The 17,982-nt window shown below is 41.6% G+C and overlaps 1 protein-coding gene across 1 annotated transcript in view; it reads right to left on the bottom strand.

Moving 5' to 3' along the window:
- The window catches only part of LOC132258409 (uncharacterized), a 97,174-nt gene that overhangs the window by 68,997 nt on the left and 10,195 nt on the right, over positions 1–17,982 (bottom strand). The window contains exons 2-9 of the mRNA XM_059755734.1: positions 15,114–15,175; positions 14,912–14,938; positions 12,898–13,233; positions 11,778–11,963; positions 9,976–10,341; positions 9,707–9,784; positions 9,524–9,647; positions 9,387–9,467 (exon numbers count right to left, since the gene is read on the bottom strand). Coding sequence (XP_059611717.1) covers positions 9,387–9,467; positions 9,524–9,647; positions 9,707–9,784; positions 9,976–10,341; positions 11,778–11,963; positions 12,898–13,233; positions 14,912–14,938; positions 15,114–15,175 — 1,260 coding nt within the window. The remainder of the gene's footprint in view (positions 1–9,386; positions 9,468–9,523; positions 9,648–9,706; positions 9,785–9,975; positions 10,342–11,777; positions 11,964–12,897; positions 13,234–14,911; positions 14,939–15,113; positions 15,176–17,982) is intronic.

Here is a 17,982-nt window from a genome sequence, read left to right as displayed (position 1 = left end):
TCCATCTTCACCCACACAATCACCATTTTCCATGTTGTCACTGCTCTTCTCAGATTTGGGTAAATATTATCTTTTGTCGACTCACTATTTGGATTCTGGGCGACCCAGCGAATCCACACAATATGCAGCATTTGCCGCCTCGGCTGAATCCAGAGGATCATCATTTCTGGGATTACGGGTACAAAATATCTCCCAAAGATGATACTCAAGGGGGAAATCTCGGCAAATTCTCACACAATTCCAACCCAATTGTCTTCAAGCGCTGAGCAGTGGAAATTGGGACGGATTTTCCCGGGATTTAATTGCTCAATCATACTAATTGTATGATTACGATAAACTTTTCAATGAGACTCACGTTCTGTCTTATTATCCTGAAGACAGCGGAATTTCTTCACTCCAATATCTTAATTTCATCTATTGAGTAAAAGTTCTCAATGCGAACTGAATATCCGGAGAGTTTTCTCGGGAATGTCTGAATGCATTAAGCAATTTTTGATAAAGAATGCTGATGAATTATTGGATATTGATGGGAACAAAGTATAAAAACTTCACTTGAAATAGTTTCTTCAGAAGTTTATTAATAATAAAACGTTAATAGCTCATCTTATATTATTTGGTAGCATGCTCCGGAGATTCCGGCAAAGCGTCCCTTCCACAAATTAAAGTTTTAACATCCTTGAAAAATTCATTTAATGAATCCCATAAAATTTCTTCACCCTTTTCCTCTACACTCACTCGGGGGGAGACAAAGGCATTATTTTGTGGGTGATCTCAGGTGAAAATTGAACTTTTCAGCATGAAAATATAAATGTGTCTGGCTTGCATATGGCGTACAAGTGGCGTCGGAGGACAAAAGACACCCGGAGACTGTGAATAAAATTAAAATACCTCTGTTCAGGTGCTCGTCTCTCCTTCAATTATGTACGACGTTAGTTATCTTGTGTTCCATTAAAACCCATTTCACCCTGACTCTATTATTGTCCAATAATGCGTGTGGAAACGGAAAGTTGGAGGGTTGTGGAGATTTCGGAGAGTGAATTTGGATGAGGATACCGGCGAAAGTTTTGGTGTGGGAGGAGCGGAAAGGGAACTCCCAGAAAGCTTTTAACGTTACGTAAATTAGCGAAAATTGCACTTTAACTCGATTTTCTTCGGAGGCAAAAATTTTTCGTAATATAAATTTCATAGAGTGAGTAGAGTTATCATTTGCCACTCTTTATGTGTAGGTGCAAGTTGTAAAAATTTCCCCATCTACCACTGTGTGGATTATCATTACTCTGGCACAGCGTCGGAGCCTCGAAAAATTCTCCCAGCTGCATCCTTAATTGCATGTAGCAACAGAGATCCCGGGGAGTGATCGTGCTAAGAGTGAAGTAATTCCGGTGCCATTGTAATTGGAGGACATGTGAAAAGCCACTCGGAGAACATGGGAGAAAGTGATGGAGTGGAAAAGTTTCTCAATGACTGTGCGAGTTTTCCTTGCCATCATTCCATATTCTGGGAATGTTTTTCCCCATTTTCCGGACGGAAAAGTGAGTGAATACTGCACCATTGAGATTTCTCATTCATCAAGGCTCGCGCTGCTCCTCAATCTCACCCTCTGCAAATGGGAAATTGGGATGAAGGAAGGCACAGCTATAGCGAGAGGATCCGAAACTTCCCTTCAAACCACATCGAGATATTAGATTGAGGATTTTACTGTTTGACTTGGCAATTTTATCCTCATTTTATTGCCCAGACTCCACTTCAAGATTGAATTGGGATTAATTTATCTGTGCGGCGATGTGGGTGGGTAAAATTGCGAATTTTATATACATATACAGAAAATCGGGCTCTCCATGTTTACCCAGCGGAGCCGAGAGGAAATCTACATCCCGCCCGCAATTTTATGTGCTATGAGATCTAAAAAAGCATATGATGGCAACTATAAAATATCTCATGTGATCGCTTTTGGCAATGATTTCTCATTATAACCGTCAGCAGTTTGGCAATGAAATTACTTGCAAATAATACCACAGCAATCTCCAATGAATGACGCTCTGATTCCAGCCAATGCCTTCTGCCCCCCGGAGCCAAACACTATTAATCTGGAGCAGATGAAGAGGGGCAGCAATCGTGTGGCCGCATGTATGGATGCTGGGGCCGAGGGTGGAGGAGAGTGCGAAAGAAAAATGCTCCACATCAAAGGAAATCGATTCCAGTATCCAATTTCAATTTCTCTCCATACACCACGAAGGATCACTACATCATATTTTTTACACATCTCTTTATATATATTTCATACCGACACGTTCAAGGTTCCTAGTGGCCTAGGTACTGAGAGGAAAAATACCTTCAATATTGATCCATACAAGGAGGATATAATATACCTGAAATCTTTACATAACTTTCAGCAGTTGGATTTTTAGGCTGTTTCTACAATAATACTCAAATTACTTGTAATTTCTTAAGTTTTAATCAGATATTTATCTAAGAATTCACTAGAATCCGCTTTTTCTGTAACCTTCCGACCATAACCTCAAAATATCACTAAGAGATCTTCAAAGGTTCAGTTTGGAAGCTTTCTGGATCACAAATCATTAATTAAGATTAGCAGATGAACTCAAAATTGCTGATTCAGAGACAAAATCGTCCAAACAGTTTTCTAAAGAAACATTATCCACGATCAAATCAATATTTTTAAGGTTATGTTTGATTTCAGAAAAGTTTACAGTGTTTCTTGATATCAAAACTCCAGAAGAGCAATATTTTTTACATGGAAATGCTCTATTTTGTCACTGAGCATAAGAATTTTTGTCCGCTGAGCTGTACACCACTTCTGACTGTATTATCTCCCCCTTGGATTCATCTCAAGAAATGCGTGAATCACAAACATTTCATTGGAAAAGTATAGAATTATATCATTTTTTCCCTTATATTGAAAGTTCAACATTCCCATTTGTATCCCTATTCACTTGCATATGAATAAGATATATTAAAACTTGTTTCAACATGAAAAAGTTTCACAAATTCACAGAGAAAAGCTGGGTGAATAAGGAGATCTATAGTGCCTGCGACGTCGCCACGGCTAGGCAACTTTTCTCTCAGTGCAACTTGCGAAGTATTTCTTTCGTCTTCACATAAGTTGTGATTATTTGTTCACAGGAGGTGAATAGATAAGCTTATGGCGAGAACACCACCAGTATCAACTTTGTGCCTGCAATGCGGTTGTCACCATGTGGAAGCCATGGGTGAAGTGGAGGGAAAAATGCAATTTTGCACCATTATGGGAAAAGTACCATTTGTCTTTTGCGCGACCATCGAGACTAGTGCGGAAGAGGTATTTTTAAATTACATTCTTTTATTGTTAACGTTTGTCGTGCTGAATCTCTGGTGCCATGTCTTCTCTTTCTCTCTCTCTCTCTTTTGCTGTTTTTTCGGTCCAACAAACACACATTTCCAATTCAAATACTCCGGGCAAGTGCAATGCAAGGAATCGCAATGACCCCATCGATTATTCCCACATGCACGGCTATGATCAAGTCATTAACATACGAAAATAGATTGTAATCGCGTGGTATCGAGGAATTGCAGCTGAGAAGAGATGCAGCGAGAAGAGACTCCGTGGAATATCAAATACCACCACTCTCTGCAATTACAGACAATAATTCAAGCCCGTGGTCACTGCATTTTGTAATGCTAATGCCTGGTGTGAGATGTTGTATGAAAGTGTCAACGGTATTGGCAAGCTCGGCCCATCGCGGATGCATCCACGCCATCGTTCCAACTGCCTCCAAGACAAACACTTCTTTGGCTATTTGGACAAGTGGAAAGGGGTCAATCGTTTCTGGGCAATTTGTATTCACTGCCAAACGTGCGTGCTTGGGTAAACTTTTCCATCGCTTGATTTATCTTGCGCGATCAATTACGCTAAATAAGCTGTGTCATCACTTTATTACGCATCTTCGCCTTGTGCAAACCAACCACTGAATTGTGTGACTTTTCCCATTTGGAAAACTTGTTTAAATTCAATTAACCGCAAACACATGCTGGATTAATGTACACATTTTCGATTTACGATGTCAAAGCAATAATCGTTTTAATCAATGTTGCATGCTATGATTAATATGAATTTGAATTCACCTAGAGATTCTAGAAAATTTAGAGAGTTTATGGAGAATGACTTGAGTGCTTATCAATATTCTTTTTTTCTTCTTTTTAAAAACAAAAACTAAAAACTTTCTGTAAGACAAAACTTCTCTTGTCGATGCTTCAACTTGCAACGAGGCTGCAAACTTGAACTGCAACTCAGACTATAATAAAACGGTGGAAAAAAAATTGTTTACAATTTATGAGACGAGACAGAGTGAATTTCTCAATTTTCTTATTGACAGTGAATCGTGATTATTTATCATTTCATGCTCCTACAGTGCATTTCACTTGTTAATTTCTGCGACAGAGTGCAATTTAGCGTATTATATGCGAATCATAAATTTATTGTACTTCAATGCTCTTCCAGCAGAATCGAGATGCGGAGGCGTCTCCTCACCACGTATGATCTTTCCCCATTGCTCCAGCAATTGTAGTTCTCCTTTCTAAACAAATATTCACAATGCCTTGTGTGTGTGTGGAATTTGAATTAAAATTGTGCCCCTCGTCGGTGGGCTGGTTCGTGGGACTCCGAGACAAGTATCACGTTCTTCTGCCATAAGATGACTCAGCGAGGAACGATTTATTGCTCAAGCGATTCGATCCTGATTTAAGAACTGCTAAACGATATTTGCAGCAAAGAGAGCCATCAATCACGCTTTGCTTATTTGCTTTTGGGAAGACGCAGAGTCGCGAAGGGACGCCGAGATGTTCAATTGGATGGAATTCACTCTATTACAGCCTCGCAAATTGCTACAGACTCTGTGCTTCAATTGTATTTAATTATGCGCCACACTGTCTATGTGGAATCTCTCTCACACGCTTTATAGCGGCAAATATCGCAAAAAATCCACGCGAAATATCTCTTCCAGCGCAATAGTCGAGGAAGAGTTAAGTCGCTCTTATTTACCTTTTCGAATAAATATCTGGTTAAAGCTTTTTCGCTTTTCGCTCTCCTTCCTGAGATAATAAAAATTCTCTCGCGAAAGATGAAAGTTTAGGGGCTCTAAGCTTAGCAACTTGGCTTCCAAGCATGGAATTTAAGTGTGACAGCACTGAAGCTCCTGCCCCTCGACTGTTCTCCGGAGGAGCTAGGAGCCGGAAGAATTTCAGACATGTCTCTCCTTGTGAAGGTCCCCAGGTAAATCGCATTCATGGTACGTCGCAGCGACAATACATTCTCGAGAAGTTGTACTGTGCAGTGTCCCATAAAAATTTCATGCGACAACAAATCTAGAAAATGTCAAAAGTAGGTGAATTTGTATTCATAAGATGAATTAATAGAATTCCAGAAATGTTAGTTCCCTCTTCAGCGACTTGTGAGCATCCCACCTCGTGAGTTTCTCTCCACCAGAAGTCGCGGAAAAGTTGGCAGCTCCTTTTACAATTTCTCCACATGAAAGCGGCACAAAGTTCCCTCTTTTTGCATGCTGGAAATTAGCAAATATTCTTGTACAGTGGAAATGGCAAAGTTTTCCAACTGCAGAGGGAAAAAAAACAATTTGGAGGGACATTTTCCAGCAGTAAATCTAATTATCGTACACTGGCCAATTCCTCCGATATCGGAATTGGTGGGCAGAGTGGAAAGTTTTGTGCATTGTCAGAAATTAATTAGTGACTTTTAGTGGTTGGCGACGTGTTGAATAAATTAAATTTATGTCCACAAATCTCATTTGCAAGAAACTGACATTATGGGCTCTAATTAAAGTCAGCAAATTACTAAATCTCCCACCACCGTGAAAATCCATCCCCTAACAGAATCCATTGTCACTGCAGAAAGCTCATTCACGTCGTCAAATTGATTGCGCTTAAGAGCATCGAGTCGTAGGGACAAAAGAAGTGCCATTGGATGTGGAATTGAATGAATTCAATCGGAGTTTTATGACTCTTTCCATTTCGGTGCGAAAGAAAAGTGTAGTGGAAAAAGGCATGGGGAAGTGGTGAAGAAATGTGGGAAGCCGCCAATTTCTCAATTTCTATTCATGTGGCGATGGAGCGTGGCTGGTCGTGTTGACATTCACCTTAGTCTTTGGCACTATGTGTCTGCTCCAGAGCACCGGTGAGAGGAAAACACATAGATTGACTATGTGTCCCATTCTGGTATACGGAATCAAATAAAACACAGGGAGAAAGGCAAACCCCACAAGTTCCAATCACAAAAATACACACACTTCTGGAACGCGATGCTACGTTTTTTCGGCAAGGACTAGAACTAAGGGGAAAATTACTAGTGATTTCAGATCATTTACTTTGTGATTATTCAAATAATCTTTTTTGATATGTCCATACAAATTTGAGTAATTTTTAGATTATGTCACAAAATATTTAAATATTTTATAATTCTTTAATTTTGATCTGACTATTCAATGAAAACTTTATTAAAATAATTGAATATTATTTGAGACAATTTTGGCTGGGAATAATAGTGTTTTATGGATTATTTAAAAGCTTTTAAACACTCCAGATTAGTCCATTATGAAAATTACTGTACAAGAAAACAGCAATTAATAAATATTCACAATATATTGAAATATTTTGTCGAAAATATTAAATTTTTAATGATTTTGCAATTTTATTTGCAAAATAATCATTCTATGACTTTTTATTTTAATTTTGATTGTTCCTGAATGTTTCCATTGCCCATCTAATGAGAAGTCATTTCGAAATCAAAAGAAATGCACTAGTTAATTTATTTCTCAATCCCGGAAGAAGCGCAGATCTCGATATATTATCATAGATTAAAGCAGCAATATAGAATGAAACAAATGTGTAAGTATTTTTATACTGAAATTCCCAGTAAAAGTTTCTCTATTTTGAATATATCGACAAATTTATCTTCTGCCATTCTTTTCTTCTCTTCAGCCGTGTGCCCATTTTCGCTCTTTACCTTTTGTTGCTTCTTCTGGCGTGAACCCACCTTCTCACTTGTTTGTCATGTTTTGATATATAAACGCCATCCCCGGCACTATACATATAGTCGGAAACGTATCGTGTACATGAATAGTGTTATGTAAAACTGAGAGGAAGGTGATGTTTTGTCTCACTGGAGCTCCTCTCGAGGAAATTGCGACAATTCGTGTTATTCACAAGAGACACATTCACGTTATCATGTTGCGATACTGAATACAATTAAATACTTTGCAAGCATTTCCCGGTGACTCGAGGAATGACTGTGTGAAGTGGAACCGGAGGATGGGAATTTGTGCGCGGAGACTCTTGGATGGAATTCTTTCCGCTCCCACTCCGCGTGTCCTCAACAAAAGCACTCAGCATTCGAGGAAGCGTCAAAAATCTCCTCGTGAGATCTGGAAGTGTAATTTGTGATCTGAAAGATGAGCTGCCTGACCAATCTCGTGTTGTAGCAATTGTTGTGTTTATGTTCCAGCAATGATTACTGCACGTAATCCTTCCCCTACTGGACTTTTATGCCCGGTAATGCATCGCAGAGCTCTCATGTTAGCAAAAGTATCATGATTTCATCTTGTCTTGCTTCCCGGACTGTCGAGGCACTGCTGAAAAATGATATACTCGTGGACGCTGTAAATTGTTCCCCGTCAACCCATGCCGCCCGTCACAGACTCTTTCACGGTGTTCGCAGACAGTTTACGATGCGCTGCACCCAACCATTTATCGTCTCGATTTAGAATGAAAGACATGTGAGATATTTCTTCCGTGAGCAAAAATCTAGTTCACGAATTCGTGCGTTTTCAAGCATTTTTCACCTTTAAAAAATCAAACAGCAGCTCAAAATTCTCCCCAGCAATGCACTGGATGAAATGCACTCGCTGCAAATTCGACCCTGGCTTGTTGTTTCATGTCGTTCCAAATGGAGGGACGCAACATATCGACATTTGATCTCCACCACATTCATCTTCCCCAACATCTCTTTCACCCTCAGTGTCACCGGAAAAAGTGACTGTCCAGCTCAACAGCGACTCTGTCCCTGGAAATAATTGTATCATTATCGTTTGATGTCGGGGCTTGATATATTGCGCGAGGGTCCACCCAGGCTACGTTCGAACGGGTGGAATTTATTGATGTGCCCCAATGAATAAATCTACAATAAAAATTTACATATATGTGGCGGAACTGAAATTAAATTCAACCCACTTGGGATTCAACCCGCTCAGTGCGCACTTGCCAAAGAGAATTTGATATAATGCAAGTATTAGGGGAGATTCAGCCCGAGAGAGTTCCTTATTGGGAGTGCTCTATTGCTGTGGAGGTATAAATTATTAAAATTGTCTCGGATCTTCGTGTGGATTTGCATGAATATTCTCAGAAATATATTGCGCAGATTTTCCAAGAAACACATGAAATTTGCAAGAGAATTCCGCTTAGACGGCAGTTACTTGAGGAATTAAATTAGCTCAATGGAAATTCATTATGAAGGTTGTTGAATTCAATTATTAGCAATAGACATTTCTAGGTAAATTGAATTGAAAATGGGCGTTTAAAGGAAGTTTCGGCACTTTATGTGCAGTGAGAAAGTAATGAACTTTCCCTCCATCCTTGTGATGAAATTCATCTCGCGATTGTCATCCTGGGGGAAGGTGGAAACAATTAGCATTCGATGAACCGCCCCTTTCGCGTTCCCGGTATTTTAATAAAAATCCCTGAGGAACGCGAAAGTCTATTGGTGGGAAAATGCGAGGCGTACAAATGAAAATGCAGATGAGCGCGTTATTCACTGTATAATCTGTATTTATTTACAAATGATACAAATCGATGACTGTATGATTCAGTAGAAGATTATTAAGAGTATATAATTTATAAATAAGTAAGTTTCTCCATACCTTCAAATACGATTTATGAATGTATACATTGAGATTTCTTACGTCTATTCGTTACATTTAAACTTCAATCTTTCTGGTTTTGCTCTCCTCGTCAAATCATCTGAGTTTTTACTTCATCTCATCTTTTTCTCTTCATTTATAATTCTTTTACGCTTGGACAATGAACACAACGAAACACTGAATACTGGGAAAAACTTTGCCTGTGAGATTCCTTCGTCGCATGAGTCTCTCTATTTTCACGATCATGTTTTTTTTTCTTAACAATCTACAGTCGAATCACATTTATTATGTAAAGAGAAAATAAGAACCCGTGACAATATGTGAATTTCCATATGTTTTTCATTTATCACTGCATCGACAGATTTTCCCCCTTATCGCCCGTTGATTCCATTAGTTTCCCACTGACACTGTGGCTGTGGCTCTGTTAGTTTTCCCTCACTCGCACGGTTGATTAAACTCAACCAGGATAGCTCCGTCGACGCATTGGAGTCATGGTGTCGGCATCGGCAATCACTCCCATGGGTCCGGGCAGTCCCATTGGGCCTATTTGGCAGAAGGTTAGTTTGCATTCTCAAGTCAAGTGCCATCCTTCGTCTTACCTTGATCACCCTTCACGCCCTTCGGCCCCAAGTCCCCCTTCCGGCCGTCTGCGCCGCGCTCTCCTCGCTGCCCAGTGTGCCCGGGAACTCCCTGCGGCCCCGGCGGTCCGGGCGGGCCACGCAACTGCCAAAGACAATCAAGGCTCTCACTCCGCACTCAGCATATTTATCTAAGAGACTTACGTATTCGATGTGGACATTTGTGCGTGATGGAGCATCTGACATCCGATCGTCTTGTCTTCTCCTCATTTTTCTCAATTTCTGAAATGTCCACCGAGGGAGAGGAGAATTACTGTCTCGTATAATTGATGATTTATCTCAGCAATTTGTCCCACGCATCAGAGGACTTAATTTTTTCTGGCAGTTACAAATTATCGAGCCATGGCTGAGGACTTGTCAAATCGGAAGAAGGGGTTGATGAAGGAATGATAGAGTAATTAATGTGGACTTACGTATTCGGGTTGAACACCTTCGGCTCTGTCTCCTTTGGGTCCTGGGAAGCCTGGCGGACCGGGCAGTCCGGGTGGGCCCATGAGGCCGGGTGGTCCGATGTCGCCTCTCTCGCCCTTCTCGCCTGCAGGGCCTTGATATCCTGGCAATCCCGGCGGTCCTTCAATGCCAGGCTCTCCGGGCAGACCGTCCAATCCGCGCGGACCAAGAGAGCCGGGTTCACCGACTTGGCCGCGGTCGCCTTTCTGTCCGGCCAATCCGTCCTTGCCCTGGAATCCCGGCGGTCCTGGCGGTCCTGGTGGCCCTGGTGGACCTCTCAGCACCGTGACAGGATCATCGTAATCCACCTCCTCCTTGCCAGCCCCTATCTAATTGTCCCACGAGTGAAAGAGAGGAGAGAAAGCAAATTGTAATCTCTTTGCGATACTTTCAGCAAAGGCCCGAGGATTACGCCATCGGGCGTGGGGTGGGAAGTGTTGACTGGGAAACGTGGGCTCTTGGGAGCATGCTAAAAATTGTATAACAATATGTTTTCCAACTATTTTTACACAATGAACTAATTACAAAACTTTCCACCGTTCGCGAGCGGAGAAACCAACAACAATGCAGAAAACTCTTTGAGGGTGGCACAGCGATTTATTGGCCTGGGGCAGTTCAGCTGGAGTGTGGCGTTGATATGGCTTGGGTAACTTTATCCAAAAATGACTTCAACAGCAATTAGAGGGTGAGTTTGCAATTGTGCTGCACTTTTTGCGGCAGAGGAATTTTTATTTTTCTGCACAGTCAATGGGGTTGTACATGAAAATTTTTCAATTAATGCAACTCGTATTTAATTACTTTCCAGATACTTTGCCAAGCAGTTTAGATGGTGAAGAGGGAGGAGAGGGGGTGGCAATTAAATGAAGGGCAAAGTTTCGGAAAGCCATAAAAAGTACTTAAAATTAGTGGCAAGTATTCATTGCTGGGTTGAAGTTGAGTATTAATTCCCCCTTTAAATTCCTGATATAAGTATTAATTGACATTTTCAATGAAAATATCCGTCATTAACCCCAATTTCGAATCATTGACTCATGAGGAAAATCATATTCCGGTTTCAATCACTGCTTTTGATGGTCTCTCCATAGTATTTTTTTTCGAAAAATAACCGCATCAATAGAGGAATTATATTTTCAAATTGAATAACATTGAATGCCCGTGTTTGTCTGTTCAGTCGAACATTTTGTCAATGGTTCGCGGCTAATTAATCATCGGAGATGCCTTTTGAAGTTGCTGCAAAACTGTGGCAATTAGTCACTATGGTTGAATGTGTTTGAACTCAGGAATACGACTGAAAAATGCATGCATGAGGGTCCTGAATAGGATTGCCAACAGGATTTGATAATTGGAAATATACACAGAATAATTCGCAAAATGAGCTGTGCGGCTTGTTGGCGGGCATACGGCGAATTCATGCATATACAGTTTTGGGGCGGGCAGACAATGAGCAACAAATCACGCATTGTTCGCAGGGAATTATGCTGTTTTGTGATATTACTTGGGTGGAGGACGACCCAAACTTTCGAGCGGGGCACCCTGTTAATATCTCTCCGCCCTTCGGGCCAACTATGGAGATAATTAAAGAGATACCACCAGATTGTGTTGGTAATTAATTTGGTGGAGTGTCTCCCTCTCTCTCACTCTCTTGTGCATAGGAGCCCCAGGGCTGGGGACAGTTCTGGACTAAAAGCACTTTGGTGGACTAATTGCCAACATGGATGAATATTTCAATTAACTCGGAGATGATCTAATTACAGACTAAACTCACCCGCTTGCCGCGCTTCCCGCGAGGTCCTTTGCCACCCGGTGGTCCGACAGGTCCGGCCTCGCCGCGGTCACCCTTGGCCCCAGGCTCTCCTGGCGGTCCAGGTGGTCCCGGCGGACCCTCGATGATGCCATTCGGAAACTGATCGCTGCTGATTGTTGTCACAATGCCACGATCCCCTTTGTCACCCTGCAATGGCAATAAAGAGACAAGTTTTATCGCCTCGCGTCCAAACGTCCTCAGCTGCATCTCAATTCCCCAACACCACGGCAATGAAGGTAGATATACAATAAAAATTTAATGCACTGCACTATGGATGAAATGAAGATGAGAAATCGTGTGAGACACAAGAGAATGAGAAGTGAGTGAAAGAACTCGAACACCAGAGTTGGAATTGTCCGCGAAAAGAGATAAAAATTGAGAAGAAAACTAAACCTAGCTCTGAATATATACAAATCTGACTTGAGATGCAGAGCTTAAGACTCACTTAAATAGTGAATCTTCAACCTATCTGTAAAATCACTCTGCGATCCCGTTTTCCAACTCTGGTTCCATTGCATTAGTATTCAGAAATCATACGCCAATCACCAAAATACCTAAGAAAACTAATTTAACATTCTTGTATTGTTAGGAGTTTTTTTTTCTTTCTTTCCATCCCATTGAGGATTTTGTACAAAGAGCAAAGTCAAGTTCTCAAGTGAGAGAGAAGGATAAGAAGGGGAGTTTTTCTGTTTACATAAGATTATTTTCATAAATGATAGAATTTCTTACTCTCCATCCCATTGGACCGCGTTCACCTTTAAATCCGGGTCGACCCTGTTTATGTTGTGAGATCGAAAGATAAACATAATAGAACTAATTACAATTTAAACATTCTCTCGTGTCCCTGACTGGACTCACATTCTTAAGTCGTTCTTTCACTCTTTAAATGATAAATTAACGTACCGGCATCCCTGGATATCCTGGAACCCCTCTGTAACCGATTTGACCTTTTTCACCCTACAATGCATGATTCATGAGAGAAGAACATCGAAGAAGATGTATCTTTCGAGACCACATGATGTATGAACTCCATATGTTTTATCTTAGGCTTTAGCGCAATTCTTAGAGCAAGGATACTAACCTTCGGTCCAGGCGATCCTGGCGCTCCAATTTCTCCGGTTTGGCCTTTCTCTCCTGGTGGCCCGATCGCTCCGGCGGGCCCCAGCTTCCCGTCGTCCCCGGGAACGCCGGCTTGTCCTGGCGGTCCAGGCTCTCCGGGTGGTCCTGGCGCACCTGGTTCGCCCTTAACAGCCACAATCTCCGCGTATCCCAATGAGCCGCCTCGCAGAGTCGTCACTGATCGCTTCAGTCCCTTCGACGAGAAGATGTCGAAGGCAAGCGCACCCAGATCACCCTTTTGACCCTTCGATCCTGGTGCTCCGGATTCTCCTTTCGGTCCGTCCAGGCCTATTGGTCCCTGCATGATGAGTGTGAATGAGTGCAAGCAGAAGGACATCAACGATAGGAGAGAATGTGTGTGAATGGCAGCTTTGACTCTCAAATTGGTGACTTGAAAAGCGACATACAAGCTCATTTTGAACCCCAATAGAGTGAGTGACTTTTCATAAATGAATTTCACCAACATTGGCACACTGCAAGTGGGACATATTTGTCATGGACTTCGAGAGAAGAGGGAAAATTTTTTAGAGCTCTATATTGCAATTTCTGCTGCCATGAGTTGAGTGTATAAAATAAAATTCCACAGCGTGCAACGCCCACAAGAATTCCAATTGTCCCATGTCAAATAATGATAAAATATTTACGAGTGGTGAGAAAAAAGCAGAGAGTGAGAGAGATGAAATAAATTAATTGAAACCATTCAGTGACACAATTTCATTTATTTGCTGGCAGCAGAAGGAGAGCCATGGAGTCTCATGTGTATTTTCGGGTGAATATTGCTCAATGGTTGGCGTATCGATGAATTTATGTGCAGAACTTCATTGTTGGCACGAAAATTGTTGGGTTTGATTAAAATTTTGGCAAATGCTCTGGGATGTAACCATTATTATTGTTATTATTGCCCTGTGGAGGATGAAATGGCTCTCGGTCTTGCTCGTGTTTGAGAGGCAAATTATTGAAAAACACGCCCAGCTCCTCGTCCTCTCGTCATTTGATACACACAAGAAAAATGTTTCATAAAAAAGAGAACTCCCTCGAGGGCACCTCCTGATATCACGGAGATTTAAAAACAATTTTTTCCTCTCAGGGTGAATTCTTTCAGTCTCTCCAGTTCTCCTTCGCCTCTCTGAGTGTCATTCACTAATGAAGTGGCATTCACCCTAAATTATACTCTGAATATTAAACACATCGATCAATAAATTAAATACCCGCCTTGAGAGATGTCGGAGATGGAGAAAATGAGAAATTATTTATAATGCAAAACATTCTGGATTAATTAATTACGGGAGAGTGCATTTAAATCCCACAAAGTTGTAATAAATTGCATAAAGAGCATTATGTATTCATAAAGATACATATTTTGTATTGTTTATTGCAATCGTGTAAATGGAAAGCAATACTTTGATATTGCTAATTTAAACCAATTGAAAACATTCAATAATTTTGTATTGAGAAAGTCTTTCAATATAATATCTAGTAGTAAACATATAGTTATGACGCAATTTACTGGCAAACCATCACTGTATTCTATGTCTAGTCCATCACGACAGTCACACAGTGTAGATAATAAAGGGGGATTTTTCCTTTATACATAGGAATTCATCTTTTGCCAAGGAAGAGGGAAGACTTCATCCCCAATCTAAATTGACTGCGACAAACAGGGGTTTCTTTTACAATAATTGCACACCCATGGTGAAGTCCTGCCACGGGATAATTTTTCACCGTGAATCGTAATGAGAATGGATGGATGTAATGGATGCAAAGTACTCTATTAGTTTTCCATGTCAGATGACGCTATTTGTCCTCATCTTTTCATGCTTGTGTGACTTAAATGCTCAGCACTTTCTTTCAACTTTTTCTGCTGAATCGAAAGCAATTGTGAAAACGACTATTTTCGCCGCTTTCCCACTTAGAGGGATTCTCTCTATTACTGTGAAAATGTGTGCGAATGAGGAGAGTGAGTGGAAATCTTGTACCGGAATACCATTGAGGCCTGAGGGACCCTGTAAATCAAACAATAAAAAGGGGTCTGATAAAAAGTGGTGGAGGCTCCAAATTACCCGAGAGCTCCATCGGGATCAAATAAATCACGAGCCAATTAAATTTCTCGGAATTTAGATAACCACCGGAGTTTGGAATCGTACGTGAGTCTCGATATCGGCAAAGAGTTTCACTTACAGCTGGTCCTGAATCTCCTGTATCGCCCTTTTTGCCCTTCTTCCCTCGCTTTCCGGGTGGTCCTGAAACGAGAGGAGAAACGCTGGTGATTAAAACTGAGTGGCGAAATAGTATAAATAAAATTTCTTTTCATCTTGCATTATACTCTATTATCTTTCAAATGCTATGACCAAAAATATCCCTATAAATCTATATATTTTTTCCTCTTTCTCGTGCCAGTTGAACGCATTTGTGCTGTTTTTCAATCGTTTTTCCCATACAACGTGAGTGCCATGTTTTGTCAGCGGCTGCAAGAATCGCTCCCGAGTCCAAAATGAAACATAAACAGATAAATGGTATGAATGGGAAAAGAGTGCGAGGGTTCGTTGAAAGCCCAATGATATATAGCCATGCGCCCTCTCGGCCACTGTCCACCCCTCAAACAGCATAGTTTTGGTCCTGCGGACAAAACAATATCACATTGGATAGCACTAGCAAATGCGCATGGAGCGGATGAAACAAATTAATCAGATTTAAACGTGATTTTATTTATGATTGTGTCGCGACAATGCAATAAAATTCTTTTTCAATACCCACACTAAAAATAAACAATTCTATTGGAGCTGCTGAGACTCACAAAAATTAGCACATAAATCCATGGATATGTCCAATGACGCATCTCGCAATTGCCACTACGGCAACCACAGATCGATCATGCTGTCATGCACCGGTCGGCAGTTTTGCTATGGCCAAAACTACACGGCAGGATGCAAAGAGAAGAACGGTGAGAACGGCAGAACAGAGTTAGAGAGTTCCAGACTAAAGATTGAACACTGCTTGATGAAAGCCACACATTGTGCTTTAGAGTGATTTTAAAACTATAATTCAAACGATTTCTTGAAAAACTTGTATTCTGCACTATTTCCATTAATATATTTTCATCTTTCCCATCAACTCTGCTCCTCTTTTCGGTCAAATACCCGCGTGTAGGTAGCTGGCGATGATCGTGTAAATAAACAACACGCAATTTTACACACGCAGATTCTGAGGGGGGAGGAGGAATGTTAATTAACAGAAACACCCACTGACGAAAGTGATCGCACTTTGTCTCCTGCCAACAGATTTGAGCGGAAGAACGAGAAAGGCGGCAAAAAATGTGGCTTCGACTGAGTGTTCCATAACAATAAAGATGCACCCACATGAAAGATAAATAAATTGTAGCTCTTTTCCAGCTCACACCATCTTACAATGTTGGTGGCAAAAGAGGTTTGCTGCGGAGCAACGAAAAGATTGAGTTGTCGACTCTTGTTCCTCAAACTGTCGTCAAATCCACCCACATATTTCAACTCAATTAATGCATGTGGCGTTTGTGAAGTGAACCCAAATATTACTTGAGAGAGAGAGAGAGTGAGTATATTATAATCACATAAGGGAATTTCCCAAAGTCCCCGTTGCGTTCTCGTTGCCACACACTGTAGAACGCCTTGTTCATAATTCTTCCAGTGCTTCAAGTGAGCTTTAATTTGCGAGACACTCGTATATTTTCAAAGTGTCTCCTCCATCATAATCCCACCCAAGAGCATTCATCTCGCCTGAAAAGTGTTGCGTGTTTAATGAGAAGCGATGTCTGGAGAACGAAGTCTTGAGATTCTGGTCGGCGGCATCACCTGTCGCTCTACCGATTTGTCCTGCGCTGTGAATTAGTGTCGCAGAATCCGGCGATAAATCAATTAAATCAAACGCGATGGATGGATTTTTAGCGCGTCCGTAATGGAATAGTTGTGTCTCTCGCGCCGGAATGCTAATCCATTAATTTGCCTCTCCGCAGCCAAGGCAGTCCCAGAAGTGGCGCAACTTCTCATCGCTCATGCGATGGATCACGAATCTCCCTTTCCTTCACGGAGGCGTGAGGAATTGTCCAAGATTCTGAATTTCATCCTCCTGAATTCGCTGATGATTGAAGAGGTTTGCAATTGCATCTCGAAGACGTGTCGTTGGATTGGAAGGAAATTGATCAAGAATCTAACGACGAATTCCAATTAATTACATCAGCCTTGAGATGAATTTCTTGAGATTGTCCGGTTGATTGCACTCTTCTTATTCAATGAATCGCGAAGAGATTCTCTTCCCAACAACGAAAAGAGGTTCCAGTCACATATCTACTCGAAAAACACAATTTTTCCTCCTTCAAAGGCATTTGCATGAGATCACTCTCAAGACGACAACTCAGACGATTTTCAACAGTCTTAATTGCTTTCCGGGAAAACGGAACAATTAGCGAGAAGGTGAAAACTGCTCAGCAAGAGATGGTTCCGCGATTGTTATGTCTCCTGGAGGTTCTCTCAGTCAATTTCTCAGCAATTCCTTCAAAGCCCTCAAAGCATTTTCCAGGATATTTACTTCGGGATTTTCCCAGAAGCGCAAATCTGCAATTGAGAACAGTTCTCAGAGGCCATACAGAATGCTCCAATTCGGCGGCTGCTCTTGACAGCGAATCAGCGGCCAAGTGCCGTGAAATTCAGCCGAACAACTCGCCCAGAATTCACCCCAGGACACTCTCAGAGGCTCCCGGGCTACAGTCTGGTCGGCCTTCGCGAATCATCCCGCGAATTCGTTGTTCTTTGACGTCAAATGCAGCGCTTGTGTGACGGAGAAAAATGCGCTCCATTCACGTTGAGGATTTATGGGCCATTTCCGGCTCCTTTCCTCGCGATGGAGACTCTCTTTGCCGAAGCCACTCACGGAGGCTTCGCTAACGAGTCGGACGTGCCTCTGCCTCGAGTTTCACCTCACATCAGTCGCCTGTCACTCGACATTCCTAGAGGGATGGCACGGGTTGAAGCTGAGCCTAAAAGGGCTGCCGCCACGGCAACAGAACGTCGGTGTCAAG

Source organism: Phlebotomus argentipes, unplaced genomic scaffold, assembly GCF_947086385.1.
Source record: "Phlebotomus argentipes unplaced genomic scaffold, Phlebotomus argentipes genome assembly scaffold_4, whole genome shotgun sequence".
NCBI classification, from domain to species: Eukaryota; Metazoa; Arthropoda; class Insecta; order Diptera; family Psychodidae; genus Phlebotomus; species Phlebotomus argentipes.
Note: the sequence above shows the minus strand (reverse complement) of the source record. Positions and strands in the feature narration are given on the sequence as shown.